Source organism: Bombyx mandarina, chromosome 16, assembly GCF_030267445.1.
Source record: "Bombyx mandarina strain Sakado chromosome 16, ASM3026744v2".
NCBI classification, from domain to species: domain Eukaryota; kingdom Metazoa; phylum Arthropoda; class Insecta; order Lepidoptera; family Bombycidae; genus Bombyx; species Bombyx mandarina.
The window spans coordinates 8,311,055-8,330,959 of NC_143222.1; the positions used below are offsets into that span (position 1 = coordinate 8,311,055).

The 19,905-nt window shown below is 37.3% G+C and overlaps 1 protein-coding gene across 7 annotated transcripts in view; it reads left to right on the plus strand.

Moving 5' to 3' along the window:
- The window catches only part of LOC114250365 (T-box transcription factor TBX2), a 128,929-nt gene that overhangs the window by 40,843 nt on the left and 68,181 nt on the right, over window positions 1-19,905 (plus strand). For 5 of the 7 annotated variants that reach the window (XM_028184197.2, XM_028184193.2, XM_028184198.2 and 2 more), the window contains exons 2-3: window positions 6,910-7,023; window positions 10,355-10,508. In XM_028184197.2, the coding sequence (XP_028039998.1) occupies window positions 6,910-7,023; window positions 10,355-10,508 (268 nt within the window). Of the gene's footprint in view, window positions 1-6,909; window positions 7,024-8,410; window positions 8,525-10,354; window positions 10,509-19,905 lie in introns of all 7 variants that reach the window. The other 2 variants (XM_089733890.1, XM_028184194.2) reach the window with 2 other exon arrangements.

Sequence of the window (19,905 nt, forward strand, 5' to 3'; positions counted from 1 at the left end):
TTGGCAATTAGGAGATTGTTTTTTTTTATGTCGACAAAAAATAGAATGTAAATAAATTAATACGTGAAGCAAAAACTTTGTATCTCTTTTTACGAAAATTGCGGGGACGGAGGAGTATGAAATTTTCCACACTTATAGAGAATATAGAGAAGAAGTGCACAATGCTAATATTTTTTTTAAATAATGCATAAAAGATACATTAAACCAATAAAGAAAACATTACACACACTACATGTATTTGACAATACCATGTATTTGACGCACACGCATGCATACTATTTATTGTCAAACTTTTGTTCTTGACGTCTGTTGTCAAATTGATAATAGATTAAATATTGTTTGTCTTTTTAATATTTTTTATAGTGTAGTCTTGGCGAAATTTGTGATTATAGAAGAAGTATAAAATACAATCATAATAGTGTACAAACTTACAATTCCAATTAATTATAGTCGAATTTCAACTATTGCGAGAATTCTAGTGTAAATAAATATATGTTAAGAATTCACTCTGTTCGTACTTGGCATTTGGCAAAAAATTTCCGATTCATGTCACCTTAGGAGCCAAAGCGTCAGCATAATGCCACATGGCGATGTACTAGTGAATATTCTAGTCGCGCTATATTTAATAAATCACAGTAATAGGACTCTCTTAGACATCAACAGCATAATAATGTGGTTGTTCTGCTTTTAGTCGCTTAAGTCTTTTCAAAACGTTCGAAGATCTTAAAGAGCTATTAAAAATTGTTAATAAAAATTATAATTTATCATTTAAAATTCATATGTAACATAACATATTGTTTTAAATACATATTTAACGAGCTGAAACTACGTTCCAACATTTAAAGTAAGTATCTAATAGATAATCTGAAACGTGATCAAACATTAAAAATACCGAGTGTAGATACTGTACCGGCTGTACTGAATGCAATATACCGGAATGCATTTGTTTATTTACAGTTTAGATGGGTGGACTAGCTCACAGCCCACCTGGTGTTAAGTGGTTACTGGAGCCCATAGACATCTTTTTTTTTTTATTGCACTTGTAGGCAGACGAGCATACGGCCCACCTGATGGGGAGTGGTTACCGTCGCCCATGGACTTCAGCAATGCCAGGGGCAGAGCCAAGCCGCTGCCTACCGCTTAATACTCTCCACTAGCCTCGTTTGACGAAGGACATGTCATAGCGCTCGGGAAACACCGTGGAGGGGAGCTCATTCCATAGCCGGATGGTACGTGGCAAAAAAGACCTCTGGAAACGCACTGTGGATGACTGCGGTGGCTCCAGGTAGTATCGATGAACTCTACTCCGGTGGCGGGCGGTGCGATGGTAAAAACGATATAAATGCGCCACCCACCTTGACATATAAGTTCTAAGGTCTCAGTATAGTTAAACGGCTGCCCCACCCTTCAAACCGAAACGCATTACTGCTTCACGGTAGAAATAGGCCGGGTGGTGGTACCTACCCGTGCGGACTCACAAGATGTCCTACCACCAGTAAATTATACCAGCATTATACCGGAAAGCAATATACCGAAGTCCCCTGAGCGAAACTTGGTAATTGTAAAACACGCACTCGGTATAGGTATTGATTTGTGCATAGATAATGCAAGTACACACGTGCAGCGTGCGGTGTCGTATAATGTGCGTGAAAGGCAAGCTGAGACAGTCGGGGTCGGTTGTATAATAGTTCATCAATCAATGATTAAAATTAAATCAATGATTAAATGAAATTATCCGAAATTCATTAGCCGGTATTATGTTGTGACACAATTATAAATCAATCGTTAGGAAAACGATTGTAATAATTAAGCACAGCCTGTCGTGACGACGAAAACTGAAGTATTCGAAAAGTCGGAAATTATATACCTAATGACAGTTAAAAAAAATCGAAATAATACCATAAAAATTGTTTTAATTATGTCTACGACACGTGAAAACCGATGAACTATTATACTCGTAAATTAAAAATACTTTTTCGACTCGTCAATGACGTTTTAGCGCCATGAACAAAGATAACCTCAAAATGCTTACTCTTTTTGATTTTCTACTTGCAATTACCATATTGACGATTTGAATGATTAAAAACCCAAATATTTTCATAGGTGATAAATAATTAGAAACTAACAAACTAACTTTATATGTTTTATAGGTTATCATGATTTAACATTGCTCAGTGCAACTCATCGCCACTCGAAGCCGCAAGAATGCGTCAGGGTGTGAGCAGATGCGGTCCCCCCTCGCCCCGGACTCCCGCGTCAAGCCTTTTAGCTTTTACAACCATTGAGCAAATTCGTAGCGCACGTATTAACCTTTTTTTAAGCGTACCTCCAGATTTTACATTTAGATAACATTCAAAAGTAGATTGAACGATCGTCTTAAACCATTCCTTTGGTAATCGTTAAGTGTAAAGTAATTTGTTAGGTTTTGTTGAGTTTATGCAGTTCAAGAGTTTATTGAACAAAATATCACGCTAATAATTGATACGCACCTTCAATTGGATTGTTCTAGAAACTAAAGAGTAGTTTGATTCTGAAATGATGATAATAACATTGCTTACTGTGAGTGTCAGTACCGTTTCTCCTTGGTGAGCGGTAAACATTAAACAGAATTTCCACGGCACCCCCCACCCCAATTAACGATACGAAAAGTTAATTGAAAACGCGTCGGTTAATTAATGGTTTTTTAAAAGGTGACATTTTTTGACACGTCACTTTTTGAGATGGGCATTTTTAGTTAAAGTTCAAATATAATTGATAGTAAAAACAAAAGCATTAAATGGTTTCACTGACAATGACGTTCGAGTGGTTAAATGTCTACCAAGCTATTTATTTTTCATTTCTTTGCACATTCTTTATCATTATGCAGGATCTTGAAATTCGCTGTGCGTCTAAAAATCAGTAGTTTTTTTTATTTAATTTCCTGACTCGAATTTCAAGCTTCAGAACTTCAGAGATACTTAAAAAAAACGTTTTCCTAAGAATTATGTATAAATAGATTATATGTACATTAGAAGAATTTGAAATGTTTAATTCTTTAAGTTGAAATCATAGATGATTATAATGCCATGACATGCCCTTAACGTCCAGAACCAAGGTTCTTTTACGTGTCGCAAGACTCTGACAAGCGTGTCACGAAATTTACTAAAATGTATAGATAAACGATGTATAAATGAATTAATGTACCTACTCCTACCGCCAATTTAAATATTTTATATATACGGGTACCGTGAATTTGTACAAATGTTATTTGCTGCGTCGCTGATTAAGAAAAGTCGAGAGCCGCTGGTCGTAAGCTCTAGACCAGCGGCTCTCAACTTTTCTTCAGTATTTAAAGTGAGCTTAAGAGGAAAAAAAATTTCCCCCATGATATTTTTCGTTGACCACGCGAGCGAAGTCGCGGTAAACAGCTAGTATGTGTACATGTATAGTTTAAATGCGATAATAAACACGATTTCATAATTTAACAACATGGTGAAAGAAAAACCGGAATCCACGCGTGTGAATCTACTTAATAGTCATTATGGTAATAACAAAACACAATTAAACTGTAGCTGCGGTAATAATAATAATAACATAGGTGTTGTATTTCGTTACGTCTACTCACTGCGGCTACCGAGTGTCGATCTTAAGTTTCCAGACACAAAAATGAGATATATCTTGGGATTAATTTTAATACTGATTTGATCATGAAACAAACGATATTTTTTTTGCTACACCAATCGCCGGTAAGAGGCTATACGAGTTACGACCGGTTTGGTAGATGAGCTCTCAGGTCTCAACCTGGGAGGACTTATTAACACTAGCCCTAGCAAGAGCGTTGCTTCGCTGAATCACCGGACGATATGAAACAAATGCTCAAAACAGTGTTACGCAAACCAGTAATCGTGTTGTGTGAAAAAATACAAGAGAATTTCTTTTCTTTACAATACAAAAGCACTAATGAGTCATACCCCCATATCTGGACATGTGCCCCTATATACCAGCCACGTACTTACATTACAGAAGAGGGCCCTTCGGACTGTCAATAAATAAATTTTCACCGATCTCACCGTTTGGAGTCTCTGGGACTGCTGATGAAGAGGGACTTTGATTCTCTGTGTTTTTTGTACCGTATTTTCTATGTAAAGTGCTCTGAAGAATTGATCCGAAAATCTTTATCTCTTTTTACCTCCCGCCACTTTAGCAGATTTCGTTCATACTATTTGGAACCGCTACGTTTTCAGAGATCCTATTTCCCACGTTTTCCATAGTTTGCGAACCGAAACCCGGCGCACACATTCGTTCAGTAGGGTCTTTCACCTGATCATTCCAGCGCATGGGGATTCGTCCACGAGATCTCTTACCATTGACCCTACCTTGAACGACAAGTTTCTCGATAGACTCTGCTGGCCGTCGCGATACGTGTCCAAAATATCGAAGAATCCTGGATTGCACTGTTGACGACATATGTCAAGGCTTTAATAAGCAAGAATTCCACATGACCACGACTGCTCTGCCAAGAGCAACCGATTATGATGATGATGATGATTTTCCACGTACTATGGAATGGAATGAACCCCTCCACGGTGTTCCCCGAGTGCTATGATATGTCCTTCTTCAAACGCTTTCTCTGTAGCAGACTTGGATTTGGCCCCGCCATTGCTGCTGTCCATGAGCGACGGTCACTATTTATCACAAGGCAATAAAAAAACTTTGTTCCAAAAATAATATTCAAAAGGTCAAACGTTTTAGAAATCAGCCGACTAATAACAATATCATGAACAAAACTAAAATACAATACGTTAAAATTTACTCTAATTATAAATCGGATATTCTTTGCTCGAATAAGCCAACCATCAGACGATCAACTCGAGAATCTAGCTATAAATGCAATGGACTTTTTATTGTTCCTTCGGTAATAAATCTAAAAAAGTGCTTTATAGCCTATTTAGCGATCGAAGCAATAAACCACATCTAGATAATGACCATCACTTAGTTCTGCAAATAAAATTGATTATATCGTGTTAAATAAACAAATTTAACTCAAGAGACGAATCGTTATAAAAACGCATCGAGAATTGAAGCTGTATAAATCAGGATTACTGCAGTTCCAGTCGCAATAAAACCGAGTAATCTTGGAGAGGCGTTTCGTATAAATCACATTCTCTTTGTTTGTACTGCCTTAAAAAAAACGTAAAATGATTTTGTATTAACCAGTATTAAAACCTATTCATCCTTCGTTGGCTCTGAACAAGGAATCCTAGTTCCTTGGCATGGGACCCGAAAAATAATAAAAGATAGCGGTAAGCAACGGCTTGGCTGTGCCCCTGGCATTGCTGACGTTACTGAGAGACGGTAACCATTCACCACCAGGTGGTCACTATGCTCGTCTGCCTACAGAAGCAATATACATTAATAGTACACGGAGAATGATCTTCTACCCACGGATAAATAATTACGAAAAGTTCCAAAAATCAGAACGGAAAAAAAATCTAAAGATCTTTGTTACTTTGTCACTCCATAATTACTGGACGGATTTTGATGAAACTTCCCATTGTATTACATAGTCTATTTATTAGAATAGCACATAAATTAATTGATATTTATTTATGTATATATTTATGTATATCGACGCTTGAAAGGCAAACGTGACTAAGCGACGATGCGTGAACTTTACAGTAGACTAATTTAAAGTTGAAATACCTGAAAACAAAATTTATTTTAACGAATCCAGCTGTAGTAGAATCTAGCTAGTAGCTGTAGGATTGAAATGATTTTAATAGGCCTAGAAATATATATTTTTTGCGCATCGAATACGGTTATTGCCTATCATTTATGTACAAATCAGTTATTGTCGCTTAGTCACGTTTGCCTTTCAAGCGTCGATATGTATTTATTTAAGTACGACTTTTTGTATCTATAAATGCTATGCATGTTATATATATGCGTACGTTTAAGTAATATCACTATCACACTACACCTAACAATATTCATCTCTGCACTCCCCTAAGCTAGACTGTCAGAGAATTCCTATGGCATTAAGTCCGCCTTTATACTGTCAACTATATAAAGTTACAAAAAAATAAAAAAATAAGCAAACAGTGCAGTATAACTAGCGAATAACACACGGAGCGCGACTATATTTTTTCCTTTTTTTCATAAAAAAAATACCGTCACAGCGAAACCTAATTGGGCATGACTTTTGTACAATAATTCGCTGGCATCAATTCGTTCCCGATACAGAAACACGAACCGCTTGAACCGATTGAGCCACAAAACCAACAAACCCGGATGTGGCCAAAAGAGATTAAGAATCGACCGTTAACCTAGCAGGATATTTAGACCCAACAAAGAACAAGAAACATCGAGTTTACTTTAAAATACACTATTTCGTATTCTCCACGTGATCTTAACGTGACACGACATCCATCAGAGTTGTCGGCCGGTACGGCAAATCGTTCGGTGTGTACATCACGTAATTGCTATAAATAAAATGGCTAATGAGCATTAGAATCGCCGCACATTGACGACTGATTAAAGCTCCAAGTTACGAGACTCCGTCTACAGACTTGACTTTATCAGACGTAATAGCGGTGCCAAGATTGCTGGCTGCTTTATGAAATCGCGAAAGCGCATGAAGGAATTTGTTTGATACGCGACCGTACCCACTAAATTATTAGTGTTTATAATTTTGAACCGTATGTAGTGGACGAAATATATATTTAAATATAAATTATGGATCTCAATCTGATCACGTTCAAGTATAATTAAATAGTGAAATAACTTAGACGTCTATCACAGTAATGAGTTAGGGTTGGCTATTGGAGGTTTTTTTTTTGTGTGTAATATTGTATAAGTTCATCTAGTGTACCTTAGATTCGCACTGAGGTCGTCGAGACGATCGACTTTGATGTGGATTCCGATTTGCAGACAAATGTTCCCACAAATGAAGTTCCGCGTCTCCGGATTGGACGCGAAAGCCAAATACATCCTCCTGTTGGACATCGTCGCCGCTGATGACTACAGATATAAGTTCCACAACAGGTAGACATCCACTCATTGCCCGCCGGAACACTTCACCCGAGTCAACGCATATTCGCTCACTCATTTTGTAACCGAGAATTTGGCATCGTATGGCGCCAAATTGTCGGTCCGTCATTTGATTTCGCCGTTGATTGGAGATTCTCATTCGATTCGTAACTGTGTTTCGTTACACGCTTATCTTCATTTAGCTTGTGATTCTATCCACGCGATGCACTAGTTCCCGTCATCGGTCGATGCGTTAATTGCGTCTCAACAATTTGTATAAAACTCGGTTCATTTAGGGCAACGGCATCGCAGGACATGTGACCACCGCCAACAAACCATCCGATGATTACGGATTCAACACACATCCGATGGGTAATGTCATTAAAATGTCTTTGTTTCAAACGCCGCAGCGGGAAAGTAAAAAGCTTAAACGTGGCAAGAGCAGAGGTGAGAAATACTTGTGCGGCTCATAGTTCTGTCAAATTAACCTAAATTAGAAGTTTAACTAGTGGTCAGAATCTCGATAAAGATCTGTGTCGATATACAAAAATATCGAGCCGTCTGTACCATCCCCCGGGGGCTCGTCCACTGAACATCGTATTTGATCGCGTACATTATCCGATCCCCGATGACAAGCGCCGATAAGAATTGCTCCTCGCTTAATGTCCATTGATTGACGATCAATAATAAACCGCCGACGCACGGGTTTGGCAACGTCGAGATGCATCCGATAAACTTCGATTTTATATCCGTTAATTAATACGAGCCGAGCATTCCGGTCGAAAATGCGATTGTGACTCAGCCTTAAGCGCCGACAAAGGCACCGGACGACTATCGCCTTTAATATGGTAATTAATTATCACAAATGATTCGTACACAAATTACTAATCAATTGCCGGTTCAGCTCTTTCTGAAATCGATCAAACTTGTCCGCTGGCGTTTTTGTCCTCCCCGAGAATGTTCGGGATGTGCGTCAACTTTTCGTGAAACATCGCATTTCTTCACGTCTTTTGTCGTTGTCGCGCGCTCCACAAAACCACGGAATCGACGTGTCATTCGCCATTTTAGGCTATCCACGACGGAAATTCATTCGGAACGAAAATATTCGGTTAAATCCAATTTGACTTCTCTTTGATTGGAAAACGGAAAACCGCGCAAATAATTCGATGAACATAAACATATGAAAATGAATACAATTCTAGAAATGTTTAGTGCTGTCAGTCTGATAAGATTAATGTTAATAGCCCGTCAGAAGATCACAAGCTAAAGCGGCCGGTTCCACGTACACGAGATACGTAAAAGCGAAACTAGTTCAGCTGCACGTCTCACAATCGACGCGATGTCAAATCGTTGTCGCAAAGAACAAGTCCCAATCCATGTTTTTCTCTCGTATTGCTTGCAGACGTATGTTTCCTGCCTACAAAGTCCGCGTTTCTGGTCTTGATAAAAAAGCAAAGTACATTTTGCTAATGGACATCGTAGCTGCCGACGATTGCAGATACAAATTCCACAACAGGTATAAAACACAGAGGCGTGCAAAGGAATTAAATTAAAATAAGCGTAAACACGTAGTAGCGTTGACGGCCCTCATATAATTCAACAAACTTATTTTAATGTAATTCGTTAAGTGACGAAAAGGCAAGAAGCATGCGTAATTGTAGCGTACTCACTAAACGTGACTTTCAATCCGCTGCCATCAAAAACGAAGCGTTATAAAGATCTTGCACCACAAACAGCACACGATCGATCTAATCTGTATCTTCAACGGTAGCTTTTGCCGCGAATTGAAAGTCCGCCACACTCTTAGGGCACACACATGCTTTAATAAACCTATTTTGGCTTTAACAAAAATAAATAAAGCTTGTCCCCATACCTCGCTTGTTAAATTTGAGAACGAGAAATGAATCTGGTACTACGAGTAGATTAGCATCGTTACAATTTGTATCGGGAACTGCGCGTTCTAATCGTTCATTAACAAAAAAAGATTGTTCGTTGCGTGCTTCCCAAATATTATTGAGTTCTTCCGCCAGCCGATATTTTATCAAGACTAATGGTTTCACAATAACATTGTAATCGTGAGCAATAAAACACTTTTAGTACGGATTTTTTTCTTTTTCGCTTGTTTTTAGCATCTTAAGTATTCTCTGCGTTTGTTTTGCTGTTGGAATGGCTTCAGTGTTTGCATGTTTGGGTGGATTTTTGTATAAACGAATAGTAATTTCAATTTTAAATACATTTCTTATTTATTTATCGAAACTTTAATGAAGATAATTCATTGGATATAGACTTTAATATCTGCATGTTGTTTGGTTGAATTCATGTAGGTACAAAATACAAATGTAGTGTTTGTCCAGACAAATTAATATAAGTTGTTATATTAACGAGACATTCCTTTTTGTTTTTGTTGTTATTTTCTGTTCTTCCATCCATGTATAGACTATCCTATTATAAGTACACAATAAAGTGTATTAAAAATAGATCAATGAAGTTTGGTTCAAATTCGCCATTTTTGTTTGTCCATCTGTTTGTGTAATTCTACGTTAAAACATCAGAAAATAATCATATTCCATCGAACTCAGTGTCTTTTTGATGAACAAGTTCAGACAACTCGCATTATATAAAAATACTTTGATAATTATGACGGGAGCCATAAATAAAATAAAAATTTAACTTTCCCTGCAAACCGGTTGGCCATCGTAAAATGAGCTCCCAAATATGATATAATATTTTAATTATAACAAGAATCGAGCCGTAGACAAATTTAGTAGTTGAATTCTTGAAATAATCTAAAAAAATCGATACTTGTAACTCGGCATGTTTTCAAAATTCCCTTTATAAAAGCGGTCACAGGTCATTTTCAAAATACGCATTGAGTGGTTGTAAAACTTCATTTAGAATTGCAATACGGTCTTACAGCTAAATTAGAATAGGTGTCAAAACCTAGTCACAAGTTTCGATTGTTTGAGATTATTTCACTAATTCAACTACTACATTGTCTGCGGCTCCATTCTTTCTATAATTAAATATTATATTTGAGAGCACATTTTACGTGTGCAAACATCAACTTCCCTGATTAGTTATTAAAGTTCTTCGTATCACAACACTTCATAATAATATAACAAAGATGTATGGGAACAGAAAAAAAATACTGTAATAATGAAAAGTACTTTTATAACTTTTTACAGTTTTATAATGATAATGAAAAACGAAGAATATTAATTTAAAAAAATTACTAATTCGAACACTGCTTCTAAAATTTAATTAATGATATTTGTGTACAACCCTATTAGTTCTTTTTTTTCATTTACGCCATCAAGAAACCTAATCGTCTCGTTTGTTCTCGGAGTCGGTGGATGGTCGCCGGCAAAGCGGATCCGGAGATGCCGAAAAGAATGTACATACATCCCGACTCGCCGTCCACTGGAGAGCAGTGGATGCAGAAGGTCGTCTCCTTCCATAAGCTCAAGCTGACGAACAACATAAGCGACAAGCACGGTTTCGTGAGTACTGATTCATTTTACTTAATGAGTGCTGCTAAAATTTGATTAGGACTCTGCAATTTACACTGTCAACCACCCAAAAAAATTTTTCTTTTTTCTTTACTAACAATCACGCCACGTTAACTGCTTCCGTGCTAAGTTCGTAAAGAACTTGTGTTACAGGTACCAGATAACGGATATAAATGTAAGATTTTTAATATACACATACATATATTTAATATACATCCATAACCCTGGAAAATACATCTATATTTATCATACAAATATCTTCCCTTGGCGGGATTCGAACCCGCGACCCCCTTGTGTAGTGACCATGTCACTTACCACTACACCAGACGGCCGTTAATACTAGTACGTAATAATTGTACTCAGAGTAAAAGTAATTAAAGTCCAGTCTTCCGAATTCATGCTTCCATGATAGCTAAATAGCCGGTGCCTATTTTAAGTTGCAAAGTCGAAATTGACGCCAACGAAATCAGCTAATTTCACTTTCAGAATTTCACATCAGGCTGGTGCTAAGTTTATCATTTACAAGACCAAAGTTGATTAGACGTGGGACTGCAACAAATATGCTCAACAAATTTTAAGTTTTAATTAGATTAAAATTAGGATGTGATTACACTAAAACATTAACAAACAATATTATGAGTGTAATTGTATTAAAATATTGTTTTAATGTAATAAAAAAAAACAGAAGAACTAGCAAATTTTATCAACGCTACACCGCTTTGAACGTCATTTATCGCCCATACAATATTAATCACACAAAAAGCTCAAAAAAAACACACACACACACGATCCTCGAAATTTACAAAGCCCAATAGCTTACCGTGCGCATTGTATTTTTTGTTACGAAAAAGAAAAAAATATATAGCGTGGGTGATATTATAATTAAAAACTATAGTTTTGGGTCTCCTGTCGTCGGACCACGGGGGCTCTTTGTGTAGGACACGGTTATTATGGCTATTTACATTGAGTACCCGGCGCGTGGTGTTCGGAAACTATTATAATGGAAGCGAATTCGGATTTATTTTGAAACTAATTTTTTTTTTGCCTGCCTAACTGTCAGTATCCTCAAAGGACTATTCTGGCTTCACCGTGCCTAGTGAGCTCACGGGGCTCAGTCGGAATTTGCTAACATCTGCCCTAGCAAAAGCAGTGCTTCGCTGAATCTACCATCGGATCGGAATCGCGACCCGCTGAGAATACCGGCGAGAAACTCACTGGGCTGTTGTGTTTGTAGGTTAGGTTGGTTTTCGTGTTCAAAATCGGTGCTTAGAATGCGTAATATCACCGAGACTGGATCGGTAGACCCGAAATGTGGAATTTTACGAAAATGTACATAGCCGAAATACGACCTACGCGAATTCAAAGTTTTTTTTTGGAAAGCAAACGTTATAAGAAAGTCGTTGTGGCCTAAAATATAAGGTACCCGTTGCATTTGTATCGAGCGACACCAACACCCTGCCTGTTTCTGCCACGAAGCTTTAATGCCTTTTGGGTTTGAAGAGCAGAGTTAGGGCAGCCGTTGTACTGTGGGAAGTCCGTTTCTCCACAGGGAAGCAGTTGTGATGAGGTTGATTGGTCTGCTCTAACCCCATAAATACAGTGCCGGTTTAGCCTTGATCTTATAAGGCAACACATGATTCCCTAACGGCTTGAATAGGGGCCCCTCGGATGGCGCATCGCATCCCAGAGCCAAGTAAGCAACAACGCATGAGTGTTAGCTTTCCAGAAGTTCCCCGTCGATTTAACCCCGCATAAGAGGAAACCGTAGCTGTGTCGAGCTCACAGCCATTGTAGTGTAAAAACTGGACTTAGAAATCACATCTCAAAGTGAGTGACAGCATTATCATGGTTGATGTTTAGGGACCCTGGTAAACATTTGACATCAGGTGGGCCGTGATCTTGTCCATTTTAGTTAATATAAAACCACTTTCACAATTATTCCACGTTTGAAAACATAATTTAGTGATGCTATACAACGAATAAATTTTAATTTGTGCTTATAAATTCGGTTCGGTATATTTAAAATTGAGATCTGCAAAATATGTACATAATTGTATTATTTTAAGAATTAACTGTTACAAATTGTCTAGATACGGTGCCTTATCTTAATAATTTAATTGCGGACGTAATTTAATTTACTAGTTACATTTAATGTATTTTTTTTTATTGCTAAGATAGGTGGACGAGCTCACAGCCCACCTGGTGTTAAGTGGTTACTGGAACCCATAGATATCTACAAAGTAAATGCCGCCACCTACTTTGAGATATGAGTTCAAGGTCTTAGTTTTTACAGTAAAACATTCCCCCCCCACCCTTCAAACCGAAACGCATTACTGCTTCACGGCAGAAATAGGCAGGGCGGTGGTACCTACCCGTGCGGACTCACAAGATGTCCAACCACCAGTAATTACTCAAATTATAATTTTTCGGGTTTGATTTTTATAACACGATGTTATTCCTTCACCTTGGAAGGCAATCGTGAACAATTGTTAAGTACGTAAAAAAAAAAAACATTTAACGCATTATTAGTCGAAACAAAATATTATAATATAAATACAATATAATATTTTGTTTCTATAATATAACAAAGTATATAAAAGTAATATAAAATATTTTTGTATTAAAATTCAAGTGTTTTCTTAATTATAGGCTTATTGGCACTATATATTAAACGAATCGACGACCCACCTGGTTATAAATGGTTGTCGGAGATAGTCAAGACACACATGAATATCGCCACCAATAATGAGACGCTATGACGTCCAAGTCCTAATAATAAAATATGATACAAGGGCTGCTAACTCTACCACTAGAGACCAGTTGCACACACACAGAGGAATGGTATCATGGAATTAATTCACAATATTTACTTGAAGTCTAAAATGGTCACTTCTAATAATGAACCAAAATCGCGACGGAATTAGCAAAAAATGTAATTTATGTACGAAAATCCATAAGCTATTAATTATTTATATAAAAAAAAAAATACAAAGCTACCGAAAATCGAACAAACAATACACTTTAACGTTTACACGACCGCGATCCAATCATAGATAAGGCGACGTCTTTTTTTTTTTCTTTCTTTCGCGTCAGATCTTTTGTCTTTGACGAGGGACGGTTGTAATTGAAATAACGACGGTCCAACTGCGGTATGCGTAGAATTCTGACAACAGCTGAACTTGACTTAACATATACAGTGTGATGTTTTTGTTTCATTTCGCAAATTAATTAGGAGTTTTTTAGGGTTTTAGGGTTTGTAACTATCGAATGAAATGAACATTTAACTCTTTCGGGATATCGTTGTCTCAGACTTAAGACAGTTCTATTCTGCAACGGCTTGGAGGTGACAGTTTGAAATATGTACCGGGAGTTTCGCGTTTGCCTTGATATTAAAGATACTCTTATCTTTAATAATAATATAGTATTAACTAAATATTTTCCCGTTTTTTCCTTTGGTCTCGTTAAGTCTAAAAAAAATTACAATCCCCTTAGTCTATGTCTTCCAGTCATTGTAGGCTCTGTCAAAGAGGTGGCACGCCACGATCACCATATTGTATAGTTCAGGTAAAAAAAGAAAATTTAGGAAATAGCGCATTCATAATTGTGTGCTTTACAAACTTCGGTTTGCCGGTAAAGTACCGATAATTATACAGAAAATATACGAAAGCGTAATTTTTCCGACCTCATAATTAAGTTTGTGTTTCAATCAAACTAGTTTAAAGCACTCATTGGATTGTGTTACACGGCTTGTTTAATATTATCCAATCTAATGTATTTTCAAGGGTCTACATTTAAAAGATCTAAGTTTGTACCCGGGGCGGGTTTGTACGATCGGCAGATGTTTGGAGCGGACCCCGGGCCCAAGGATGGTATTTAAAGCCCTAGCTCACTAGACGACTCCTTGCACTCTCGCCCAAGCATCCCCCCCAAGGTCAAAACTAGGGTGGGGAGAGTGGTGGGGGTACAGTACAGTTTTTTTCCCTACTGATATACTGTTCATTATTTAGGAATGTGGTTCAAATGCTTTTAGTTATTTGGTCCATCTGTATTTTTTGTTCGTAAAAACTTTTTCGATAAGTGTAGAGTAAAGCTATATCTTTTAAACGACCTAAAAATCTGCGAATAGCAACAGAGTATATAGATAATATATAAAATAGGACCCAACTGATTGTAACTGGTTCACGTCATCGGAATTATCTTGAATGAATTGCCGTTATTGAGAAACCGGTATACGAGTTTTATAATAAATAGGCACTCCTTTTTTATATATTTTTATGGAGATAGATTACTGAGAAACATAGTGTGAATCGCATAAAAACTCTAATATCTATGAAAAATATAATAAATAATTTATATTAATACTAAACCGACACCTGACGTTCCTTAATATTTTTTTAAAAATATAACATAATAATGCTTCTCTAAGATCGCACCAACAAAAACTTTGATATTTTAAAGAAGAGTTTTAGTTAGAGACGAACTCGGGTGTAAAAGTATATTCTCAAGAAAGTACCTACAAATTTCTATTTCTCTAAATAAATAATAATAAAGCTATTTATTGCATTTTACACTGGAAACACTTAGATTTTTACAGGTCAATGACAAAATAAATAAAGAAAAAGTATTATCATTATGAATCATCGTTGTTTTTTGTACTTAAATAGTCGAGTTCAGAGCTTATCTAGTGGCGCTACCGGAGCCCAAATAAAAACATGTACGCGCCACCCACCTTGAGGCATGAGGCCTAAAAACTAGTTACTGTCTGGGAGCTCGTCTGCTCAGCAATTCATCGAAGCGAAAACAAACATCATGTATTTGTATTGGCCACAGATACCCGTGTGCGCGATATCATATTTTTTGTTTAAAAAAAAAAAAAAAAAAACCTACTCTCGACAGTATACTATTTTTCATAAAGATCGTATCGATAATGTTTCGGATCGATCGCTTTCGAATTTGTAATAGCTCACCCCCAAACTTTTTGATTAAAAACGAAGGAAATTTTTATAGTTTACTAGCTGGCCCGGCAAACGTTGTTTTGGCCATATAAATTATTTCTACGAAAGATAAATGACCTAGATGCGGAACCTGCAGCGCCATCTGCCGGGCTGATATGTAAAAATAAACCATTCTCAAATCCACCTGTGCGTACACAGAAAATTTCATTAAAATCGGTCCAGCCGTTTAGGAGAAGTTCAGTGACAAACACACGCAGAAGAAATAAATACATTAGTACTAGCTGACCCGGCAGACTTCGTAGTGCCTCAATCGATAAATAAAAGACGTAAACTTTTGTATAAAATAAACTTAAAACAAACAAAAAGAATCCGTCCGACGGGGGATACATCAAAGGGAAAACAAAATTGTTATTTTTATTTAATTTCAAGCATTTTCATATTTATCTACCTTTTAAACCTTCTCTGGACTTCCACGAATAATTCAAGACCAAAATTAGCCAAATCGGTCCAGCTGCTCTCGAGTTTTAGCGAGACTAACGAACAGCAATTCATTTTTATATTTGGATAAATAAGTTTAAAATAATCAAAACTCTGTACCGATATGCAATGAAATATCTCATAATAAATGTTACCTTTACACACAGATTACATTACATTACACAGATTACCTAAAAACGATGATCTTTAGCAAAAATACGACTTAGCATCCATCAAGGTCACATTCAAGATTTACTATTCTCCATTGATAAAAATTAATTAAATTTGACTCCGTCGCTTTTGGAACGATGATAAAAAAAAATACACATAAAAACTTGACACCAGCCGTCAGTCACGATGCTGTGAATCAAACGGACGCCAGACCATTTAAATATATTACCTGCAATCGTGATTATTTACAACACCCTGTATTCGGGTTGCAAGGAAAGAAAAAAATACAATAAATTTAGTGGTTAAGTAAAACCTATAAGACAAACGAATATTAAATTTAGAGTTTTGTGTAGAAATCCAAATTCACGACAACCCTGGTGTTAATCAATTACCTTTGTCCATAGACCACCCCTACCACATTGAGAAATAAGACCGAAGTCCCAATAGTAATGCAAAACGGCTGACCCATCATTTTTTTTTTTTATTGCTTAGATGGGTAGACTAACTCACAGTCCACCTGGTGTTAAGTGGTTACTGGAGCCCATAGACATCTACAACGTAAATACGTCACCCACCTTGAGATATAAGTTTTAAGGTCTCAGTATAGTTACAACGGCTGCCCTACCCTAAACCGAAACGCATTACTGCTTCACGGCAGAAATAGGCAAGGTGGTGGTACCTACCCGTTTGGACTCACAAGAGGTCCTAAAGCCAGTAATTACCTTGACCTTCTTCATAGTAAGAGACAGGATAGTTTTATCGACTCGTGCGGCTTCACACTACCCAATATTCTTAAAAATGCAAAATATTCAGTTTAAATTATAAATTTATGGCACACCACAAATCAATAAAAAGCTTTCAACGTGCTGCTAATAATATAATATAATAACAATATTGAGCGATTAATAAACGATGTAGTTAAATCACTCATTATGGTGTTTTTAAAGTTGATAACCCTGAGTGCTGTTGCGGTACTTTTATGGCCATTGTTAACGGTCTCGAAGAATTGACGTATCCTCGCCGCCTCGACTGTAATGACCATATCAAAACGATCGAATGTCGCAAAAATGTTAATTAATTTTTATTTGATTATTGCCCCGCTTCGAATCGAAAGTCTGATGCCTTAGGGTTACGCGTACATAAATAAAAAATTCGTAGAGTTGATCCCGTTTATGAAATCCTCGACACGAGCAATTCATATCGGACGTAAATCTCGTGAAAACGAATCTAAAACGGTACGAAATGAATTTTTGTTTGTCGAAGTTCATATTGTTCGTCGATTATACTTTAAAGATCAACTCCGGTGTTTTATTTACGTTCGTTAACAAGACATCCGACGAGGGTCAGCCGTTCTGTATCAATAACAAAAATAAACACGGCCAAATCACAATAGACAACCGTGAAATCCTTTTCATCGGCAGCTAATCGGGGGTCTATTCCAGTTTAAAACATCTTGAGTCCGATACACAATGGATTCGTTTCGCCGGCGCGGCGGCGTATTCTGAGGTCGATCTCGAGATGGCGAAAAGCGCCGTCTACCCGTTTTAATTGTTAAGGGCTTATCCTCAAACGGTATCTTTCAAGCGACTAATTCGCTTCGAACGCCATTGTTGTCCGGGGGAGCTCCTGCCATTCGAGAAACAGCTGCGCAGTATTGCAAAAAAATTCGACAACTAGATTTCTCAGCGAAACCTATTAGCAGGCATTACAGAAAATGTTTGTAATTAATCTAAAGATAACGTGAAAAAATTAAGCAATGGCCGATTTTACAAGTACATATTCTCGTTTGCGGCATTCGTCGATGACATAATCAAAGAAAACCGAACTCTCTCAGTACTGGCGTGAAAATAAGAAGCCCCTGATATTCGCGTCAAGTTTAAGAAGTATTTCGTATACATCCTGACGCAACCATCGAAGTTTCGCACGGGCTCTCCGATAAATAAATACAAATAGACGCAGGCACAAAGGCCGGCGAAACGGTGCGCTTGCTTGAACAGGAAAAGGCATATGCCCCGTAATTTATGTACAGTTATTGATCAAAAGGTGATGGTCCTTTGGGAGGCATCGAAGCGTCCTGCCGATCGGTGGGTCCCTACCGAATTGTCTATTAGACAGGGGTGATAAAATCTTGTAAACGGGTAAGGGCCAACTACGTCTTAACGGTCCTCGATAGGGTTCCGATTAATAACGACAGCGGCGTGCGGTTTTGAGAATCGAAGTAGGGGGAAACAAGGCAATTCGAAATTGTTCAAAAATTGGGTTTGAAGTCATTCAAGATTCTACTTACATTGTGTTTTATACATACGGTTTTAAACTGAAGATTTAACTAATACTGGTATGCACACAAGTATATAATTTTTTTAATAGTTCAAAATTTGTCTCTCCCAAAAGGCTCTTGACTTAAAGAAGGGTTTAATCCTCCCTTTCATCATTGATAACAAAAACCAATATCTCTATTACAAGCAACTACTGTGTTCCCTTGAGTTGGAATCCGACAAAAAGACAACCTCACGAAACAAACGAAGTGGAAACTTTAATCCGTTTACAAGAGTTTCTTCCAGAATTTTAAATTGCATTTTGGCGCCATTCTCGCTTCGGCAACGCTAACTAAAATTGCATTTCGATGCTTTGTTAGGCAAAATCTGATATTTTTCTTGGCAACAGTACATACTCGTACCGGTTTGATGAATTAGACCAAACTTGCTAGTTCAAATAACAAATTGCAAGAGCCTTGTTTGCACCAGATCTCAATCATGCGATTTGGAATAATCGAATACTATAACTTAAAATATATCATTTTTCAATTAATATAAAACACTGGATGTCCAATTTTCACCAATATGAAAAGTTATCAATTATAATACATATGATATTATTTACCTTCCATAGAAATTGGTTAACAGTCCTTAAGTTATCAATTATAATACCTAAGATATTATTTACCTTCCATAGAAATTCGAAATTGGTTAACAGTCCTTTTCAATAATCTATTTAAGATTACGCCATTCGGAGATTAGTGCGGACAAATAAGCAGACAGACAATTACAAAATTATTTTTTTATGTCGAACGCAAATATCTATTTAAAATAATTAATTTCGCATTTTTTGGTTTTTTAATCTAATAAGCCTCATCGTCCAACGTTCCTTAGAATATTTACAACATTATAAGAAATTGTTTTTTATTTAATTTAGAATTGTCTTCTAGTAATGGTCTTATAGAATACCTAGTAGTTTAATGAATCAATCCAGAAATACATGAAGTCAGCGTCGAAACGGTACTTCGATAAGGCTATGCGTCATGATAATCGCCTTATTGTTGCCGCCGCTGACTACTCACCGAATCCTGATCATGCAGGAGCCAGTCACCGTCGACGCCCTAGACACGTCCTTACGGATCCATCAGATCCAATAACCTTTGCATTAGATGCCTTCAGCTCTAATACTAGGAGCAGGCTTAGGGACCCCAGTAACCGTACTCGTCGAACTCGACAAAGAGGTCGACGTGCAACCTAACCCATGCATCAGCCCGCTGAGTTTCTCGCCGGATCTTCTCAGCGGGTCGCGAGTCCGATCCGGTAGTAGATTCATTCGCGAAGCAACTGCTCTTGAGTTGTTAGGTCTCCTTCGGAGGCGCTCGGGCAGCTGTTAGCAAATCCCACCCTCCTGGCTGAGCCTTTGCTCGCCCACCTGTCCTGGTGAAACTGGAAAGGCCTTCGGGCCACCAGTAATCTCTCAATCATAAAAAAAAAAAGTAGTTCAATAAGTCCAGTGGCAAAATTATCCTC